The sequence below is a fragment of the Panthera pardus genome, unplaced genomic scaffold, assembly GCF_024362965.1.
Source record: "Panthera pardus isolate Hobbes unplaced genomic scaffold, ASM2436296v1 HiC_scaffold_3, whole genome shotgun sequence".
Lineage (NCBI taxonomy): Eukaryota > Metazoa > Chordata > Mammalia > Carnivora > Felidae > Panthera > Panthera pardus.
Window position 1 is genome coordinate 29,135,022 of NW_026526876.1, and position 19,879 is coordinate 29,154,900.

At 37.7% G+C, this 19,879-nt stretch overlaps 1 protein-coding gene across 1 annotated transcript in view; it reads right to left on the minus strand.

The window, feature by feature from the left end:
• Positions 1-354: 354 nt before the first annotated feature.
• LOC109261532 (uncharacterized) overlaps positions 355-19,879 on the minus strand; it is a 60,408-nt gene continuing 40,883 nt past the window's right edge. The window contains exons 13-16 of the mRNA XM_053892215.1: positions 17,539-17,601; positions 15,680-15,733; positions 12,056-12,160; positions 355-497 (exon numbers count right to left, since the gene is read on the minus strand). Of these exons, the coding sequence (XP_053748190.1) occupies positions 355-497; positions 12,056-12,160; positions 15,680-15,733; positions 17,539-17,601 (365 nt within the window). The remainder of the gene's footprint in view (positions 498-12,055; positions 12,161-15,679; positions 15,734-17,538; positions 17,602-19,879) is intronic.

Sequence of the window (19,879 nt, forward strand, 5' to 3'; positions counted from 1 at the left end):
ACATTTTTACCCCTCTACTAGTAAGTATAGTTCTACATCTCTCCTCGTCCTCCTCTCCAACCCAAGGCATCTCAATGGAAGGAAAAATAACTATCAATATTCCTTAGTCCAAATGGCAAGACTGATGATTGATGAGCCTCTTGATTTAGACATATTTTTAAATGGTAATTTATGTATTCCTAAATATTAAAAATAATTATCTTTAGAATTATGGATATTTTTAACTTTAACTTCCAAGTGATCTAGAATAAACATGGAGCATTGGATTATAAAACATTTTTAGGCTATAATTCTAATTCCCTCAAGATTCTACCTGATACTTGCAATGGCTGAACAACTCCCTGGATGACCATATTAACTCTCTTGAAGACTATTCTGATATTTGAAATGCCCACCATTAATTGGAAGTAATTTCTTTAGCTCCGAATGCTCTGGTGAGGACTCTATCCCCATATTTTGCAAGACATTTTCCAGGTCACTGAGGTCAACTTCTCCTCCTGCAGAACAAAAGAAGTAGAGAAAGATGACATTTTAAAAAATAGCATAATTTCCAATTATTAAAGAGAAATAAAGCATAATGATACCTGCTAAAAATAAGCAGTCAGTTACAGACACAAAATGAACAGTGTTTCTTTAACACTGGTAAAAGAGATGCTCCCATAATAATGGTTATAAAGTAATATTTCACAATTGAATAAGGTTCATATAATTTAAAAATTATTAGAATAATAAAGATGATCGGTACAAATAACATAGGGTATGGAAATTAAGCTAGAAATCAATAGCAAAAGCTACTAGGAAACTCCCCTAACTTTGGAAACTAAAGAATGCCTCTCTAAATAAATCATGTGTCAAAAAAATAAACCATACTGGAAGTTAGAATATTTTGAATTGAGTAAAAATAATAATATTACATATTAAAACTTGTAGGATATGGTAAGGTTGTGCTGAGGGAAATTCACAGCCTTAAATGCATGTAATAGAAAAGATGAAAAGATCAATAACCCAAGGTTCTATCTTAAAAAGTTAGGAAAGAACAGCAAATTAAACCCCTCAAAAGGAGAAGAAAAGTTCTAAGGACAAAAGCAGAAACTACTGAAATGAAAAGCAAACTTTAAATAAAATCAATACAACCAAATGTTGGGTTTTGGAAAGACCAACAAAAGTGATACATACCTGCACTAAGACTGACAAAGGAAAAAAAGAGAGAAAGCACAAAGAATAAATATTTCTAATGACAAAAAGGACATTCCTAAGAATAGCCAAGAAGAGTTTAAAGAAGTAAATAAAATTGGGAGGATTTATGCTTCAGATATCAAGACAGATTAAATCTACATTAAAATAGTAGGTGTACTGGTGCAAGGACCAGCAAATAGAACAAAGAACAAAAAGAATAAAAAGTCCAGATATAGCAACACATTTATTATCTTTGATTTATGAAAAAGCTAGCCTTACATTAAAGTAGGGAAAGGATCACCTTGTCAATAAATGGTGAATATCCATTTAGAAGAAAAAGGGACCCTTATCCCACATCATATAGAAAAATCAATTGAGTGGATTATAGATCTAAATGTGAAAGGAAAATAATAAAGCTCCCAGAAGATAAAATAGGAGACGTTTTCATGACCGCGGTGTATGGAAGGATTTCTTCAACAGGCTCCCAAACATTCTAGCTATAAAAGAAAAAAGGTTGACTAATTCAACTACGTGTCAAAGAGAAACTTTTGTTCATCAGAAGATAAAATACAAGAGGAGACACCACACAGCACTGCCAATGCCCCTGCGGAGAAGCTGAGATCACCACCGAATTTGAAATATTTAAAGTGGATACAAAATTGTTTCAGTAATGCAGACAATTAAGTGCGTTGCTGTGGGTGACGGTGCTGTTGGTAAAACGTGTCTCCTGATATCCTACACAACAAACACATTTCCGAGGATGTACCGACTCTTGGTGACAACTATGCAGTCACCATTATGATCGATAGGGGGCCATACACTCTTGGACTTTCTGATACTGCGGGGCAAGAGGACTATGACAGATGACAACTGCCAAGTTATTCTACAAACGTATTTCAACGTATCTACGAATACATTTCTACAAATGTATTCCAGTCTGTTATTCAGTGAACTCTGCCTCCTCACTCGAAAATGTGAAGGAAATGTGGGTGCCTGAGATAACTTACCACTGTCCCAAGACTCCTTTCTTGCTTGTTGGGACCCAAATTGATCTTAAAGATGACTCCTCTACGATTGAGAAACTAAGAACAAAGAGAAGTCTATCCCTCCAGAGATTGCTGAAATGATGTGAAAAGCTGGCCCATGACCTGAAGGTGGTCAAATATGTGGCGGGTTCTGCACTCACAGAAAGGCCTAAAGAATGTATGTGACGAGGCAATATTGGCTGGCCTGGAGCCTCCAGAACCAAAGGAGAGCTGCTGCTATGAACAACTCTCCAGAGCCCTTTCTGCACTGCTGGTGTCAGCATTGTACTAAAAGCAATGTTAAACTAAAGATGAAAAATTAAAATTCATTTCTGCAATAATGACAAGTGCCTTGCACCTACAAACATGCACTTGAGTGAGACAAGGCCCATAGGTATGATTCCCTTCCCCTTCTCAATATTAGTTAATTCAGTAATTGTGTATTGTCAGAAAGTGATTAGTACTAGGTTTTTATCTTGTTGTTTCAAAAATATTTTTTTTGTTGTTTAAAAGCAAGGCATGCTTGGGATGACTCTGTAATCGACGAATTGGGGTTGTTAAAGCTACTCCCAGGCTCCATCCACTCTCGAGTTGCAAATATTTATGTACCCAACATGAAAGCAGCCAAATACATAAAGCAACTATTAATAGATATGTAAAGGAAGAAATTGATAGTAATGAACTAACAGTAAAGGACTTTAACATCCCACTTATACCAAATATATAAAGCAACTATTATTCTGGAGAATAATCTGGGAAATCCAGGTTTTTTCTTTTACCTTTATTGGGGGGGGGGGAGAGAGTATGTGGGGCATTTGTTTTTATTTAGTCATGTTTTTTAAATTCATTAGCCACTGGACAGCTCTTAGGGGGAAGAGGATGGACTGACTCCACATTCCATTTCCTAGATCAAGTTTAGAACACTTGTCCCCCACCTGGTGCTCTTAGGAAGGAGTATAGTAAACGCCTCATTTAATAACATACTCAGAGTTAAAAGTTGCCTTTTCTCTCCACCCATGAGTAGGTCCAGTACTTGATGAAATTCCTGAAAGTAGGGAGAACCTGTCTGGCCCCTCCTCTTTTCTAGGATGTACTCTATATGTGACTGTGACTTTCAGGGAAATTTGATTGCCATATGCTATTTTTTTGACATTACTTTCTAACTTCTTTCACTGATAAATGAAGAAAAGTGTTTTGGGGGGTATTTTGAAATACATCCAATGGATTGAGTGTGTAATTAAAAAACATTTTTCCCTATCAAAAAAAAAAGAAGATAAAATATAAGTGAAAAGTTAAACTATACAGTAAGATATTTATAATTTATATAACCTGCAAGGGACTTGTATCTAGAGTACATTAAAAAAAAACAAACAGGTAAAAGATAAATGAAAAATGCAATATGAATTTCTGGGAAAGATGGCAAAGTAGGAGGATCCTAAGCTCATTTGTCTCATGGGTACCCCTTGATACACCCGTATCAGTGTAACCAACCCAGAAAACAACCTGAAGACGGTCAGAACAGACCCTCCACAGTTAATTGAAGAGAAGAGGCCACAATGAAAAGAATGGGAGGAATAATGGAGATGTGGTTAGAACCAGACCCCCAGGAAAACCAACCACAAATGTGAGGGATGCCACAAGCACGGAAAAGGGAGAGGAAGAGATCTCCTGCCAGGCACCCCAGACATGGGTGACCTGCACTGTAAAGACAAACCCCCGTAATATTTGTCTTTGAAAGACAGAGGGGCTTAACTTTTTTTTTTTTTTTTTTAACTTTTACAATCACTGGAGCTTAACACCTAGAATTTTAAAAATCAGTTGGCTTGGCTCTGGGAGAGCTGGAGGGCAAGAGGAAACAGTCTCCATCCTTAAAGAGACAGCATAACAAACAGCCCTGCAGGGATACAGCATAGAAGCGGCAGTTTGAAAAGTGGCTGGGATATTGAGAAAGGAGATTTATTTACTAATCTCAGAACTTCTCCTGGAAGGGCAGGGATTTTTAGGAGACTTCTCCAAGAATAAAAGACCTGGCAGGCACCATTTCTCTCCCCTACCCCCACCCTAATCCAGATACCCAGACAGCTGCAGGAACCAGCTGGAACACTTGCCATGTAGCTTGCTAACACCGCTTCACCCACCCCTGCATTCTCCTGCAGGCTGCCCCCTCCAACCATCCCCACTGGGCAGGAGTCCATCCAAAGCAGCACTAGATGCCTCTCATTTTGTAAGCAGCAGGCAGCTCCAACACTGTCCAGGACCACTCCCAAGTGACTCTTGCCCTGGGAGAGGGAATATAATCACACACATCAGTTTGACTATATTCCCAGCTCTGGGATGGGTACAGACCTCTGACTGCCAGCTCTACCCACCAACGAAGATCTCACAGCGGGCAGCAGAAAGTGAGCACCCTGAAGTTTGGTGCAACCACAGTTCTGGCAAATGGGGTGAGGCCAGGCATCTGGTCTGACCCAACTCAAGCCCAAGGTGGCCCCAGACTGGCCCTTTAACACCACAGGGACCAAACCTTGTCCACAACAGGCAAAGAAGGCCATTGCAGATGACAACTGATGGCAAACATGACTCAACAATCACAGCCCTAGGGCATGCAACACCCAGAGAAGACACCTGAAATGCTAGTTTTTGGTGAACAGGGGACATTACACAACAGGACACTACAGGGCCTCTTCTTCATAAGACTGCTTTTTTCAAGATCAGGGACATAGCTGACTTTCCTAATACATAGAAACAGACACAGGGAGTTAGACAAAATGAAACTGCGGCTTATGTCCCAAATGAAAGAACAGGTCAAAAGCACAGCAAAAGAGCTAAATGAAACAGAGATAAGCAATATACCCAATAGAGAATTCAAAGTAATGGTCATGAAGATACTTACTGGATGTGAGAAAAGAGTAGAGGATCATAGTGAGAAATTCAACAAAGATATTAGAAAATATAAAAAAAGAACCAGAGATGAAGAACTCATTAACTAAAATTAAAAACACACTAGAGTGAATAAATAGTGGACTAGAGGAAGCAAAAGAACAGATCATTACTGAAAGAACAGTAATGGAAAGCAACTAAGCTGAAAAGGAAAGAGTAAAAGAACAATATAAAATGAGAATAGAGAACTCAGTGACACCATCAAATGTAATAACATTAGCATTATAGGGATCCCAGAAGGAGAAGAGAGAGAAAAGCAGCCAGAAAAATTTGTTAGAAGAAATAATAGCTGAAAAATTCCCTAATGTGGAGAAGGAGACAAATCAAGATTCAGAAGACTCTGAGTCCCCAACAAAATAAACCCAAGGAAGTCTACACCAAGACACATAATAATTAAAATGGCAAAAAATAGTGGTAAAGAGAGAACTTTAAAAGCAGCAAGAGAAAAAAGTTATATGCAAGGGAAACTCCTTAAGTCTATCCGCTGATTTTTCAGAAGAAACTTTGCAGTCCAGAAGGGAGTGGTATGATATATTCAAAGTGCTGAAAGAAAAAAACCTGCAACCAAGAATACTCTATCCAGCAAGGCTATCATTCAGAATAGAAGGAGAGATAGAGTTTCCCGGACAAACAAAAGTAAAAGGCATTCCTCACCATTAAACCAGTCTTACAAGAAATGTTAAGAGGAATTCTTTGGAAAGGAAAGGCCATAATCAGGAGCAAGCAAATTAGGAAAGGAAAAAAAATTCACGGGGGCATACAAACATAACCAAAGTGGTAGATCAATCACTTATAAAACCAGTATGGAAGTTAAAGCATAAAAGCAGTAAAATCAATTATAGCTATAGAAATCAGTCAAGGAATTCACAAAATAAAAGGAAGTAAAATATGAAATCATACATATAAAATGTGTGTGTGTGTGGGGGGTGAAATTTAGTGCTTTTAGAATGGGTTCAAACTTAAGCAACCAGTACCTAATATAGGCTGCTATATGCATAGGATATTATATATAAACCTGATGGCAACCACAAATAAAAAAACGTGTAATAGATATGCAAAAAACAAAAGAAAAAGATATTGAAACATATCACTAAAGGCCATCAAACCACAACGGAAGAAAGCAAGAGAAGAAAGGAACAAAGAAGAACTACAAAAGCCACCAAAAGCTACTAGAACCGGTAAATGAAATCAGCCAAGTTACAGGGTACAAAATCAATATACAGAAATCTGTTGCATTTCTACACGTTAATAATGAAGTAGCAGAAAGAGAAATTAAGAAAACAATCCCATTTTCAATTGCACTAAAAATAATAAAATATTTAGGAGTAAATTCAACCACAGAGGTGAAAGACCCATACATTGAAAACTATAAAATATTGATGAAAACATTTGAAGATGACATAAACAAATGGAAAGATATTCCATGCTCATGAAGTAGAAGAACAAATATTGTTAAAATGTCCATAGTATGCAAAGCAATCTACAGATTTAATGAATTCTCTATCAAAATACCAGTAACAACTATAACAAATAGTCCTAAAATTTATATGGAACCTCAGATACCCCAAACAGCCAAAACAATCTTGAAAAAGAAGAACAAAGTGGGTAGTATCACAATTCCAGATTTCAAGTTATACTACAAAGTGATAGCAATCAAAACAATATAGTACTGGTATAAAAGCAGACATATAGATCAATAGAAAAGGGTAGAAAGCATATAAAGCATATTTAGGCATATAATCCACAATTATATGGTCAATTAATCTTTGACAAAAGATTATACAATGGGAAAAAAAGACAATCTCTTCAACAAATGGTGCCGGGAAAACTGGACAGCTACATATAACAGAATGAAACTGGACCACTTTACACCCCACACCAAGGTATACTAAAACGGATTAAAGACCTAAATAGGAGACTTAATACTATAAAAATCTAGAAAAGAGCACAGGCAGTAATTTCTCTGACATCGGCTGTAGCAACATTTTTTCTAGATATGTCTCCTGAGGCAAGGGGAATAAAAGCAAAAATAAACTATTGGGATGCCATCAAAATAAAAACTTCTGCATAGCAAAGGAAATAATCAACAAAATTAAAAGACAACCTATTGGATGGGAGAAGATATTTGCAAATGATGTATCTGATAAAGAGTTAGTATCAAAATGTATAAAGAACTTACACCAAGTCAACATCAAAAAAACCCCAAATAAACCAATTAAAAAATGGGCAGAAGACACAAGCAGACATTTCTCCAAAGAAGACATACAGATGACCAACAGACATGTGAAAACAAGCTCAATATCACCTATCATCAGGGATACACAAATCAAAACTACAATGAGATATCACCTCACACCGGTCAGGATAGCTAAAATCAAAAACACAAGAAACAACAAGTGTTGGTGAGGATGTGGAAAAAAAGGAACTCTCGTGCACTGTTGGTGGGAATGCAAAGTGGTGCAGCCACTGTGGAAGACATTATGGAGAGTCCTCAAAAAAATTAAAAATAGACTACCCTATGATCCAGTAATCACATTACTGGGTATTTATCCAAAGAATACAAAAACACTAATTCAGAAGGATATGTGCACCTCTATGTTTATTGCAGCATTATTTATAATAACCGTACTATAGAAGCAGCCCAAGTGTCCATCAGCTGATGAATGGATAAAGAAGATGTAGTGTGTGTGTGTGTATGTGTATGTGTGTGTGTGTGTGTGTGTGTATATACATATATATATGTGTGTGTATATATATATATATATATATATATATATATACATACATACACATACATATATATATTCACACATACATACACACAAATATGTATATATATATAATGGATATATGGTATATATATATATATAGTGGAATATATATAATGGAATATATATATAATGGAATATATATGTAATGGAATATATATAATGGAATATATATATAATGGAATATATATGTAATGGAATATTATTCGGCCATAAAAAGAATGAAATCTTGCCATTTGCAACAACATGGATGGAGCTAGAGACTATAATGCTAAGTGAAATAAGTCAATCAGAGAAAGACAAATATCAAAGGATTTCACTCATATGTGGAATTTAAGAAATAAACAAACAAAGAGAAAAAAAAAGAGTGAGAGAAACTAAGGAACAGACTCTGAAGTACAGAGAACACACCGATGGTTACCAGGAGGCAGATGGGTGGGTGGGTTGGGGGATGAGTGAAGTAGGTAATGAGGATTGAAGAGTACACTTAGCTGATGAGCACTGAGTAATGTATAGAGTTGTTGAATAATGTATAGCTGTCACTAGAATGTACACCTGAAACTAATATAACACCTTATGATAAATATACTTGAATTTAAAAAACAAATAAAAAATGTTTTAAAAATTCAGTATGCTGAACACAGACATCCAAGCAAATAGGCAACAGACATGAAAGGAGCTTTATCGTAGAGGTATCCAAATAACCAGTAAACATGAATGCTCAACATCATTAATCATTAGGGAAATCCAAAAATAACAGTGGGATACCACAGCATGCTCACCAGAATGGCTACAACGGAGAAGAGAGATAATACCAAGTATTAGCAAGGATGTAAAGCAATGGTTGATGTGTCAAATGGTACAACTGCTTTAGAAAATGGATTGACAATATCTAATCAAGTACACACAATCCCATCTTACAACAAAGAAATTTCATTTCTAGGTGGATGGCCTAGAATTGTGCACATATGTTCACCAAAAGGCATATACAAGAATATTCATAGCAATATGTTCTTCATAACTGCTCCAAACTAGAAATGTCCTGTGACGGTAGACTGGATACATATCTTGTGGTATACTGATGCAGTGGAATATCGCACGGCAATTCAGGTACAACGAGCTAGCCAGAAATCATTTTACCTACTACCGCACATTCTCTAAAGATCTCCTTGACTGTAATTTGGTAGACTGTACAATATGCAGCAATGAAAATTAACAAACTGCCGCTACATGCAACAATGTGCACAAATCTCAGAGAATAAGATGTAATACAATGTTACGTGAAAGAAGTCAGACATCATGGAACACAGATCAGATGACTGCATTTATACAAATTTCAAAAGCGGGTGAAACTAATCTGTGGTCCTAGAATACAGGATGCAGTTACCTCCAGAGAGTCCAGAGGACATGACTGTGAAGTGGTACAGTGGATCTTCTGTATTATTGATAATGTATTTCTTCATCCAGGTGATAGATAAATATGTATGTTCACTTTGTAATAATTCTTAAGCTGGACACATTATACAATGTAGTAATTACGTGTTTCATACTTCAGTAAAATCTTTATCACAGGAAAAAATATAATTTAGTGTAGACTTGGGATCTCATATTTATAGTAATTTCTCACTGACCTGTAATAACTTGTACTGAATCTATCAATGTTTTTAGATCAGTCTTCCCTTTAGCTAAAAAATAAGACATAATGGAGATACAAAGCAGGTTCTTTAAAAAATTATAAAATAAGAAACCAGAAATAAGCTGAATTTCATTATTCCACATCACCATTTGGGCTCACTTGAATTGCTTAATTCTTAGTTTTATGACATTGATTCTATGTTACTTTTTTAAATTTTTTTAATGTTTTAATTTATTTTTCTTTGAGACAGAGAGAGACAGAGTATGAGCAGGGGAGGGGCAAAGAGAGAGGGAGACACAGAATCCAAAGCAGGCTCCAGGTTCTGAGCTGTCAGCACAGAGCCTGACGCAGGGCTCGAACTCACGGACTGTGAGATCATGACCTGAGCTGAAGTCGGACGCTTAACCGACTGAGCCACCCAGGTGCCCCAAGACATTGATTCTATTTTAGTAAGCTGGCCTTTGACCCTTGAACCATAAAGTCTGGCCCATGGAAAAATATGCTTTTACTCAGCTATTTTAGTCCTTATAAACAGGATAGAAAATACCATCCATGCAAGTTAATTCTCTAAAGGCCCTCAATTCTGGTAATGCTATGACTCTTAAGTATGAGTCTCTAGTGAAGAAAAGTCTATTTTCATCTCTGGTTTACTGCTAATATACTCTGATTCTCCCTGTTGCTCAGAATTGCTGCAAATGATTACAATGTATTAGAAGTAAGTATTAGTGGCCCGACCAAAGGCAGTTTTTGTTTTCCTTAGGAATCATTCACTTTTTCGCTCATTTACTCTATCATCTCTCACTCAACATTTATAGGGTGCTTACTTATAGGCCAGACACTCTGCTAGGTACTAGATACAGAATACCCTTTTCTATTCTAAGGTCACATTAAAGTGACAAGACAGGCAAAGAAGCATACATTTACACAATGTGGCAATTATAATGAAAAATGTATGCAGTTATTGTGGAAACACAGAGAAGAGACATCTAATGGAGCCTGGGTATTTAAAGAACTTACTAGAAAAAGTGCCCTCAACTCTAATAAGCAATGGTGAGGAGTAGGTCAAACAAAGGGGAAGGGGAAATTCTCTGAATAGCGGGGAAAGTATAAGCAAAACAAAGATGCGACAAAAAGCATGATATATGTATGCTTGGAATAAAAGTTCAATGTTAGTGAGGGTAAAATACTAGATTGGACAGATAAGGCCAACCCAGATAATGAAAGAACTTGTTTGCCATAAAAAGGACTTGAGACATTCCCAAGTACCAAACTGAAAGCCATTAAAGGATTTTAAATTGGTGCAGAATGTCATCAGATTTGCATCTTATATGGATCACTCTAATGTCTAATATTTTGTGGAAGCCCTTGTAGTAGCTGAAGTCAGGAATGAAAGGACCTAAAATAGGGCAGTGGTACTAGGGAGTGAGAGAAACTGATGGATTTACATATGGGATTTTTTCCAATGGTTTATTATGAAAATTTGTAAACATATAGCAAAGTTGAAGGAACTGTGCAATAAACACCCATATGCCCACCATCTGATTCTACTATTTAACATTTTACTATACTTGGCTTGTCACATATCCATCCATCTACCCATCTGTGTGCAGTAATTTTTAAATTTAGGTTTATATAAAGGTAAAACTTACAAAATTAGGTGACAGATAATCCAGATCATGGTTGACAGGAATTGGGGGAATCAAAAATGAATTCCATATATCTAGCTTAGGTGAATAGATGGATAGGGAGAGCACAAATGAGATTGAGAATACAGGACTAGGAGACTGGACAGGAAAATACTGAATTCAGTTCTAAATTCTAAATTCAGTTCAGTTGAGAAAAAGAAGCGTCCCACGGAATATCCAAGTAGAAATGTGTAGCAGGCATTTGGATACACCAGTCTGAAGCTGTATAGAAACACAGATTTACAGTCATAAGCATGTAGATGATAGGTTGAACAAAAGACAGTGATGAGATTACCCAGGTAGAGTATGCAAAATGAAAATCAAAAAATGAGACGATCCAGGTTAGGAGGAAAAAACACAGAAGCCAAAGGAGAATAATTTCAAGAAGGTGAGAATTATCACTGATACAAAAGACAGTAGAAAGCTCCAATAAAAAGTGAATAATGTCTAATGCAACTAGCAAATGGCAGGTTACTGGTACCCAGAGAGAACTTTCAGTAGTATTATGGGGCTGTGTCAGAAGAGAGGAATGATGGGAAATGTGAGAAGGGTACACAGTGGGCTTGCATTTATTTCCTTTTCCGTCGTTTAACTGTGCTTCCTCAACATTCCCAGATGTGAAAGATGGTCTTGGAATCAATCTAGTCAAGTGCTTTGTATTCTATATACATTCAGAAAATGGAAGACAGGATTAGTTCTTGTTCTAGAACTACATTTTTCCCTAAGATTTTACATCACAAAATTAATCTGGTTTCAGAATAACTCTTACATAGACCCTCGAGACCAAATTTTCCTGAAAGACTTTTTATATCTAAAATGAGTCACCATAAAGTGGAAGTTTTCTTTTCATCTCTCCAGAATCTTCTTTGGTGAGTTCAAAGCCCATGTTCCCTAGTATCTTGTCCAGGTCTCTGACAGCTACTGTCTCTCCTTAGGGAAAGAGAAGAAAATATGAAAATGCCTACTAATGCTGAAATGTTCCATATATTTTACCCATTCATTATAGACTTGGCAGAAATATGCAAGATCCATGGAACATGTTTCAGTTTAAGGCAGAGCTTCAATATGGTTAGAATTAAGCTCACTTCTCTTAAACCTTTTTGGAAAAATAACCATATACCCCATAAACTTCTAAAGGAACAGAATTACTTTCCAGTGTATAATTTTTATGATAGAAACAGGCAGGGGGCGCCTGGGTGGCTCCGTCAGTTGTGTCCGACTTCAGCTCAGGTCATGATCTCACAGTTCCTGGGTTCAAGCCCCACATCTAGTTCTGTGCTGACGGCTCAGAGCCTGGAGCCTGCTTCAGATTCTGTCTGTCTGTATGTCTCTCTCTCTCTCTCTCTCTCTCTCTCTCTCTCTCTCTCTCTCTCTCTCTCTCTCTGTCCCTCCCCCACTCATGCTCTGTCTCTGTCTCTCAAAAGAAACTAAATGTTAAAAATTTTTAAGAAAAATAAATAGGCAGTTCCGGTGAAATGAGAAAATCACCATGGTTGGAGTAAGAACACAAGGGTTGAATATTGTTCTCTACTATATATTATCTACTGGAACTTAGGTAAATAACCTGACTTTGAGTCCTAGTTTTGTGTTGTATGAAACAAAGATGAGACTATCTCGCAGAGCTTCTGTGAAGATAAAATAACACTTATGAAAAGATCTAGAACTCTGTCAGGTATGTAGCAGACGTTTGATACGTTTTGTTTTAATTTTTTTTTTTTACATTTATTTATTTTTTAGAGACAGAGCGAGACAGAGCAAAGTGGGGGAGGGGCAGAGAGCGAAGGAGACACAGAATCTGAAGCAGGCAAGCATTCAGCACAGAGCCCAACGTGGGGCTCGAACCCACGAACAGGGAGATCATGACCTGAGCTGAAGTCGGTCACCTAACCAACTGAGCCACCCAGGCGCCCCGCGTGATACATTTTAATAACTACATCTAAGCCAAAGTAGCATTTTTTTTTTTTTTAGCTCTAACTAGATTCATTGCCTGTGCTAACCAAAATCACAGAATAATTACATTCTTATTCTGCATTTCACAATTAACCTGCAATAATAAATTCTGTCTCTTGTCTTGGAAAATTTGTTAAAATTCATATCAATAAGATCAATATAAAAGCCCCAAAGAAAACAACCTACCAAGATAAAATAATTTCAATTATATTGAATCCATATGTTGGAGAGTATCAGGATTCTTTATCACATGATTAGGAAATAAGACAATAAGTGATACATTGCGAGTGGTTTGTTGATTCATCATCAATCTCACCTTGGAAAGGTAAGATTTCATAATGATACAGCTTCTTGTTAGCTAAAGACAAGGCAAAATTCAAATCACAGAGAAAGAGAAATGGAATTCATGAAACTGCTTAAGTTTCATAAAGAAGCACTTTTCTGATTTGGCTTATACATCTCGAATACCTATCTCCATAATAATATAAAAGCTAGGTCAAAATCTTTTCCCCTTGAAGCAGCTGTGAGTGACATCCTGCCATGTTGAAACGTGTGGTACAGGTATGACACTGTAAATTGTACTCATGTATTTTTCTTTTTCATATTCCTTTTCTTCCATAAAACTTTTCTATTCAGCCATAGAACTTATATAACTCAGAGGAAAGAGGGTTTTTTTTTTTAATTTTGAAAAGCTACTTTTTATAAAGCAAACCTGAAAATCTAACATTTCATTTTACTGTGAACCAGAGGGTTGAAAGGGAAAAAAAAAATGACACAAGGAAGCTCCCTTTCCTCCTTCTTCCCATATCCTGTTTGGTAAGAAGAGGAGGGGAAAAGTCCGTTAACTACCTGAAGGGAGTGGGTGAGGGGAGGAGAAACAGGTGATGGAGGAGAAACAGTTTCACATCTGAAACTGGTATCACACTGTATGTTAACTAACTGGAATTTAAACAAAAACTTAAAAAATAGAGTTAACCTAGTTTCTTCCGGTTTAAAATAAAAAGTTCCTTTTTGGTTGACCTAGTTTATTTTGGGAAATTCTCAGTTTTTCAAACCTTTCCGCACTTCCGCTCTGAGAGGCCTCCTCGTAGTATCAGGGAAAGCTTGGGGGTCCTGCTGCCCGTGAAGGAGGGCGGCCAGACCTTGGGTTGCCCTCTGGATTCTCGATAGCCTCTTCAACAAAATCCACATTTCATGAGTCCTGACATCTCCTGCTGAAGCTGATGGCCTGAGAAACTTGTGGTCTGTGTCGTTGTGGTCTGTGTCGTTGTTGTTTTGTTTTTTAGCAAAGTCAAGGTTCTTTGGTCCTTCCTTCACTAACTTGGTTGGCTAAGCCCTAGCATTCACTGGTGATGAGATCCTCTGTCTCAGTCAAGTATTCTGTTAGTCCCCAGACCATACTGTCTACTCCATAGCCTCTGGAGGGATCACCTCTCCCTTTGACTTGGTGTCCCATGGCAGACCCACTGACCTCCATCTCTGAGAAACCTTCTACATTGCTTACTGGGAGTACGTGGGAAAACTGGATATCCTTCATACCACACAAAGCCAAAGGGGGCAAAGCGGTGGCCTGTTTCCAGCCCTCCCTCTGCCTAAGAACACCATACCGCAATATCTATTCTGGTGAAAATGGCATCCTGTCTGGACACTCAGTGAGGTGGTGACATCCCAGAGTTCCAAACAGGAAGCACGACAAAAGGTCTCCTTGGTTTTTTCTATACCCTCACTCCCATCCCATCAACACATCTAGAGTTTTTCTTCTATCTTACCTCCTATCAGGGTTTGATTAGAAAGAAGGGTTGAGGGTAGAGATGATGGGGGTGTGCAGCAGGCAGCAAGAACACTTAAACCTTCTTTTGAGAGAGAGAGAGAGAGAGAGAGAGAGAGAGAGAGAGAGAGAGAGATCTTTATCTCTATTTCTCCCCCCAGTTGCACTTTCTTAAACCATAGATTCATAAATACAGAGAACAAACTGTTGGTTGTCAGAGGAAAGGGGAGTGGGGGGATACATGAAATAGGTGAACAGAGTCACAAAGATGAAAAGTACGGCATAGGGAATATAGTCAGTAATATCATAATAACGTTGTATGATGACAGATGGTAATGACATTTACCATGGTGAGCAGTTAGTTAAGTAGATAATTATTGAACCACTACATTGCACACCTGAAACTAGTATAACGTTGTATGTCAACTATATTTCAATAATTTAAAAAATATTGCTGAGAATACTCTTACAAAAATACGTTTTAAAAGCATTACTATCTCAGGTGTGCCTGGGTGGCTCAGTTGGTTAAGTGTCTGACTTCAGCTAAGGTCATGATCTCATGGTTCGTGGGTTCGAGCCCTGCATCTGGCTCTGTGCTAACAGCTCAGAGCTTGGAGCCTGCTTCTGATTCTGTGTCTCCCCATCTCTCTGCCCCTCCCCCCCTCGCAAATCAATAAAACATTAAAAAAAGTTTAAAGCATTGCTCTCTCAGTTTTATATCAACTTCTTACCTGTAACAGTTTCAGCTTTATTCATTAGTTTATTAGGTTCAACTCTTCCATCAGCTGTAAAATGAGGTAAAAATTACAGAGATCATAATGAGGTTCAAACACATGAAATTCTTAACTGTGAAACAGCATAAGAAATCAACAATTTCCCATGATTTTTACTACAACTGTATTTCTCTCCCCCCCACCCCCGCCCATGCCTTCATATTCTTTTCTATGCTCCACCCCACCAGGTACATAACCCCACACACCAGTATTTCCATTCAGAATGCTTTTATTACCTGCCCTGGTCTATAAAGTCCATGTTAGGACTACTTCACCTCTATTCCCACTTCTCTGCAAACTAGGGGGTCTGGGACATGAGCAGTCATCTTCCCTGTATAATTCTATTTTTACAGACTGATTCATTTAGTCCTGTTTCCTTCACATCCAGTTCCCTGTCGATATCAGTTAGGCCCTTCCTCTTTCATGCTCCCCTTGCCTGTGGAGCCCTGTCTGGTCCTAGCTGTGGTTCCCATTGCTCGCTCATCACCCTCCTTGGCCAATCTTATGACTGTCCCAGGTATGATCATATCACCAAAAGGGGGGAGGCAAGATAAGGGCTTTTTATCCCATTTTGATTTTTTTTAACATTTATTCATTTTTGAGAGACAGAGAGACAGAGCGTGAGAGGGGGAGGGGCAGAGAGAGAGGGAGACAGAATCCGAAGCAGGCTCCAGGCTCTGAGCTGTCAGCACAGAGCCCGAAGCGGGGCTCAAACTCACCAACCGCCAGGTCATGAACTGAGCTGAAGTCGGACACTAAACCAGCTGAGCCACGCAGGTGCCCCTCACATTTTGTAACCATATAAAAATAGTAGATAAATTGCTTAATGGTTAGGTTGTTCCACAACTTTCAACATTTTGATATTTTTTAATCAGATTTGCAAGTTAAAGGATTTGTCAGTGTTTCCTTAAATAACAGTAATGCACGTTACCCTATGCATAAAATGTTCTTAGATTTATAAAGTTGAAACTCCTGCCTTTTAATATTGTAAAAAACACAAACAAACTTGTATCTTGTAAATTTTTTCCTGCATTGAGCTATTTAATAGCAGTGTAATACAGCTGTATTTATTCTATAGCAATCCTTTTCTTCAGAAGCTGATTCTTCATCATGTCTTGATTCTGTTTTCAAAGTGCAGAATAGCATTTTAAAAGGAGAAAGGAGGAAAAATTGAAAAAAAAAGTTTAAAGAACAGAATGTTGTGTGCCAGGCCTTTCTTGGTGGATTGGACTGGGTATACATGGTAACGGTGGCAGTTTAGGGTGCTACCCCGCTCCCAAAGTTCGAGCCCTTCGTCGGGCTCGGTGCTGACAGCTCAGAGCCTGGAGCCTGCTTTGGATTCTGTGTCTCCCTCTCTTTCTGCTCCTTCCCCGTTCATGCTCTGTCTCTCCCTCTGTCTCTCAAAAATACAAAACATTAAAAATTTTTTTAAATAATAAAAAGAATATTGTGGGATCTTAATGATGCTTTTTGAATCAGTGATACAGAGGAAAGGTTGCCAAAGTATTCCTAGAAACATAAGTTTGGATCTAAAGTACTAACATAGCAAATACATTTCCATCTTTCTTCCACACCTCCCAAATGGAACTTTTGGAAGCCATAAAATTTATTCTCAAGGAGGAGAGCCTAAAGCATAACACTTAAGGTAATTTTTTATTATTTTTTATCATTTTCTATGGTTCTTTCTATAAGAATTTTATATCTAAGAAGTTTACATTAATAAAAAGACTTCTCACAACATAGAACCATGTGAACGATGTCTATGTAAATGTCACCTTCAACTGACAGGTGCTTCAGAATCTTACAAAATTCTTTACCTGACATCTCCATCTTCATGTTTCCTAGAAAAGTGTCTAAGCTGCTGTCATCAACCTTACTTCCTAGGAGAAAAATAGAAGCGGTAAAAGCTATGAGAATGGGAAATGCTAATAATTTTCAATTTCAGAAAAATACTTCCTATTATCTTCACATCGCTATATTCCATTTCAGTGTGAAAAGAAGAGTCTTTTGACATGTATTCAGATGCACACTTTCAGTTCTTCTATCAGAAATAGAAACATGTTCTTTTGATCATTTTAAAGAGAATATGGCTATAAGCACAGGAACATTTAACCCAGTACAGCCCATATGATATTAGACAAGAAGTGTTACTGGCTGATGTTGAGGGAACAGTTAGGAGCCACTATGTAAAATGTGATAGGGGCACCTGGGTGGCTCAGTCGGTTGAGCGTCCGACTTCGGCTCAGGCCATGATCTCACGGTCTGTAAGTTCAAGCCCTGTGTCGGGCTCTGTGCTGACAGCTCAGAGCCTGGAGCCCGCTTCGGATTCTGTGTCTCCCTGTCTCTCTGACCCTCCCCCGTTCATGCTCTGTCTCTCTCTGTCTCAAAAAAATAAATAAACATTAAAAAAATGTGGTAAATAAGGAGTCATGTAGCCATAGAATGGGGAATCAATTTTCAGCTTGTACTCAGAGGAAAAAGTGATTTCTCTTCCAAAATGATACATTCGGTATTCTCTGCCAGCCAATTCATCAGGAAGATATAACAATCATAAATGCAGATGAGCCAAATTAGAGAGTCTAAAAAGTATATAACAGAACTGACAAAATTTCATGGAGAAATAGAAAATACAACAACCATAATTAGAAATGTGAGCATCAAAAACACATGAGAAAAAGGTAGTAAATAACAAACAAGGCCAACATGGTTATTAGTGCTTAAATATTAAGTTTAGATCTGAAACTTTTTGGAAGCTAAGGCATAAAGGGGAACTCGGGTTATTACCTACACAAAGAAGCACACTGGTCTTTGGAAGAGAGATTTTTTTTTTCTGATATTAAATTTCAAGGAGTGCCTGGGTGTCTCAGTCAGTTAAGCATCCAGCTCTTGATTTCAGCTCAGATCAGGATCTCATGGTCAATTGTGGGATGGAGAGCCACATCAGGCTTCACGATGGAGCCTACTTAAGATTCTTTCTCCCTCTCCCTCAGCCCCTCCCCTGCTGGTGAGCACACCTGCCCTGTCTCTCTCTAAAAAATCAATCAATCAATCAATCAATCAATCATCTAAATTTCAAGACACTTTTCATCACTAAATAATCTAATGGGCAACATCTTCTGAAGATATAGTGACACTCTTGATATGGCCATTTTTAACACCAGTTCCCAAAAGCAGTTGATATATACTATTAGGAAGTTGTCTCAAAAAAGGCATTTCTAGGGACGCCTGGGTGGCTCAATCAATTAAGCATCCGACTCTTGATCTCAGCTCAGGTCTGGATCCCAGGCATTTCTACAAAACATCTCTTCATAAATATTTTTTTGCTTATCAAAGCTACATATATGTGCTTATCCAAAAGTAGGTGGAAATGGTCAAAGAAGTAAACCTTGAATTTCTGCAACCATAGAGGGCACTTAAAAATGGACAATATGAAGTGGTTTGAATGTGTGTATAATTTTGGCTTGGTGTCAGAGATATTCTTCTCACTTAAACGTGCAAAATGTAAATCATTCCTTCCTTTTCAGCACCATGGTGGCAAGAAAGGGCAGCTTATCAGAGAATTCAGAGGCCTAAGGTTACAGAAATACTATGCAAACCCAAAGAAGAAAAGGGTCCTTAACATTATAATTGACAGACATTGTGCTAAAATTAACAAAAGATGGGGCGCCTGGGTGGCTCAGTCGGTTAAGCGGCTGACTTCAGCTCAGGTCATGATCTCGCGGTCCGTGAGCTAGAGCCCCGCGTCGGGCTCTGTGCTGACCGCTCAGAGCCTGAAGCCTATTTCAGATTCTGTGTCTCCCTCTCTCTCTGATCCTCCCCCGTTCATGCTCTGTCTCTCTCTGTCTCAAAAATAAATAAACGTTAAAAAAAAAAAAAAAACTTAAAAAAAAAAAAAAAGAAATAACAAAAGAAAAAAAACAAACCTGAAGAAAAATTCTCCTAACAGTAACAAAGATTTTCACTCATTTCTTAAAGAAGAATTATTGTAAATCAATATCAGGAACCCACTATTTATCATTTTAATATGTCTCACACAATTACACTTGAGTTAAAGTAGAGTAACTTGCAAACAGTGTAATTCTAAGTGCTGGTTTAGTCATTTTAATTAATGTGATTTTTTTCTTCACAAGGTCCTCAGTGGAAAGATAACTGCAGTTA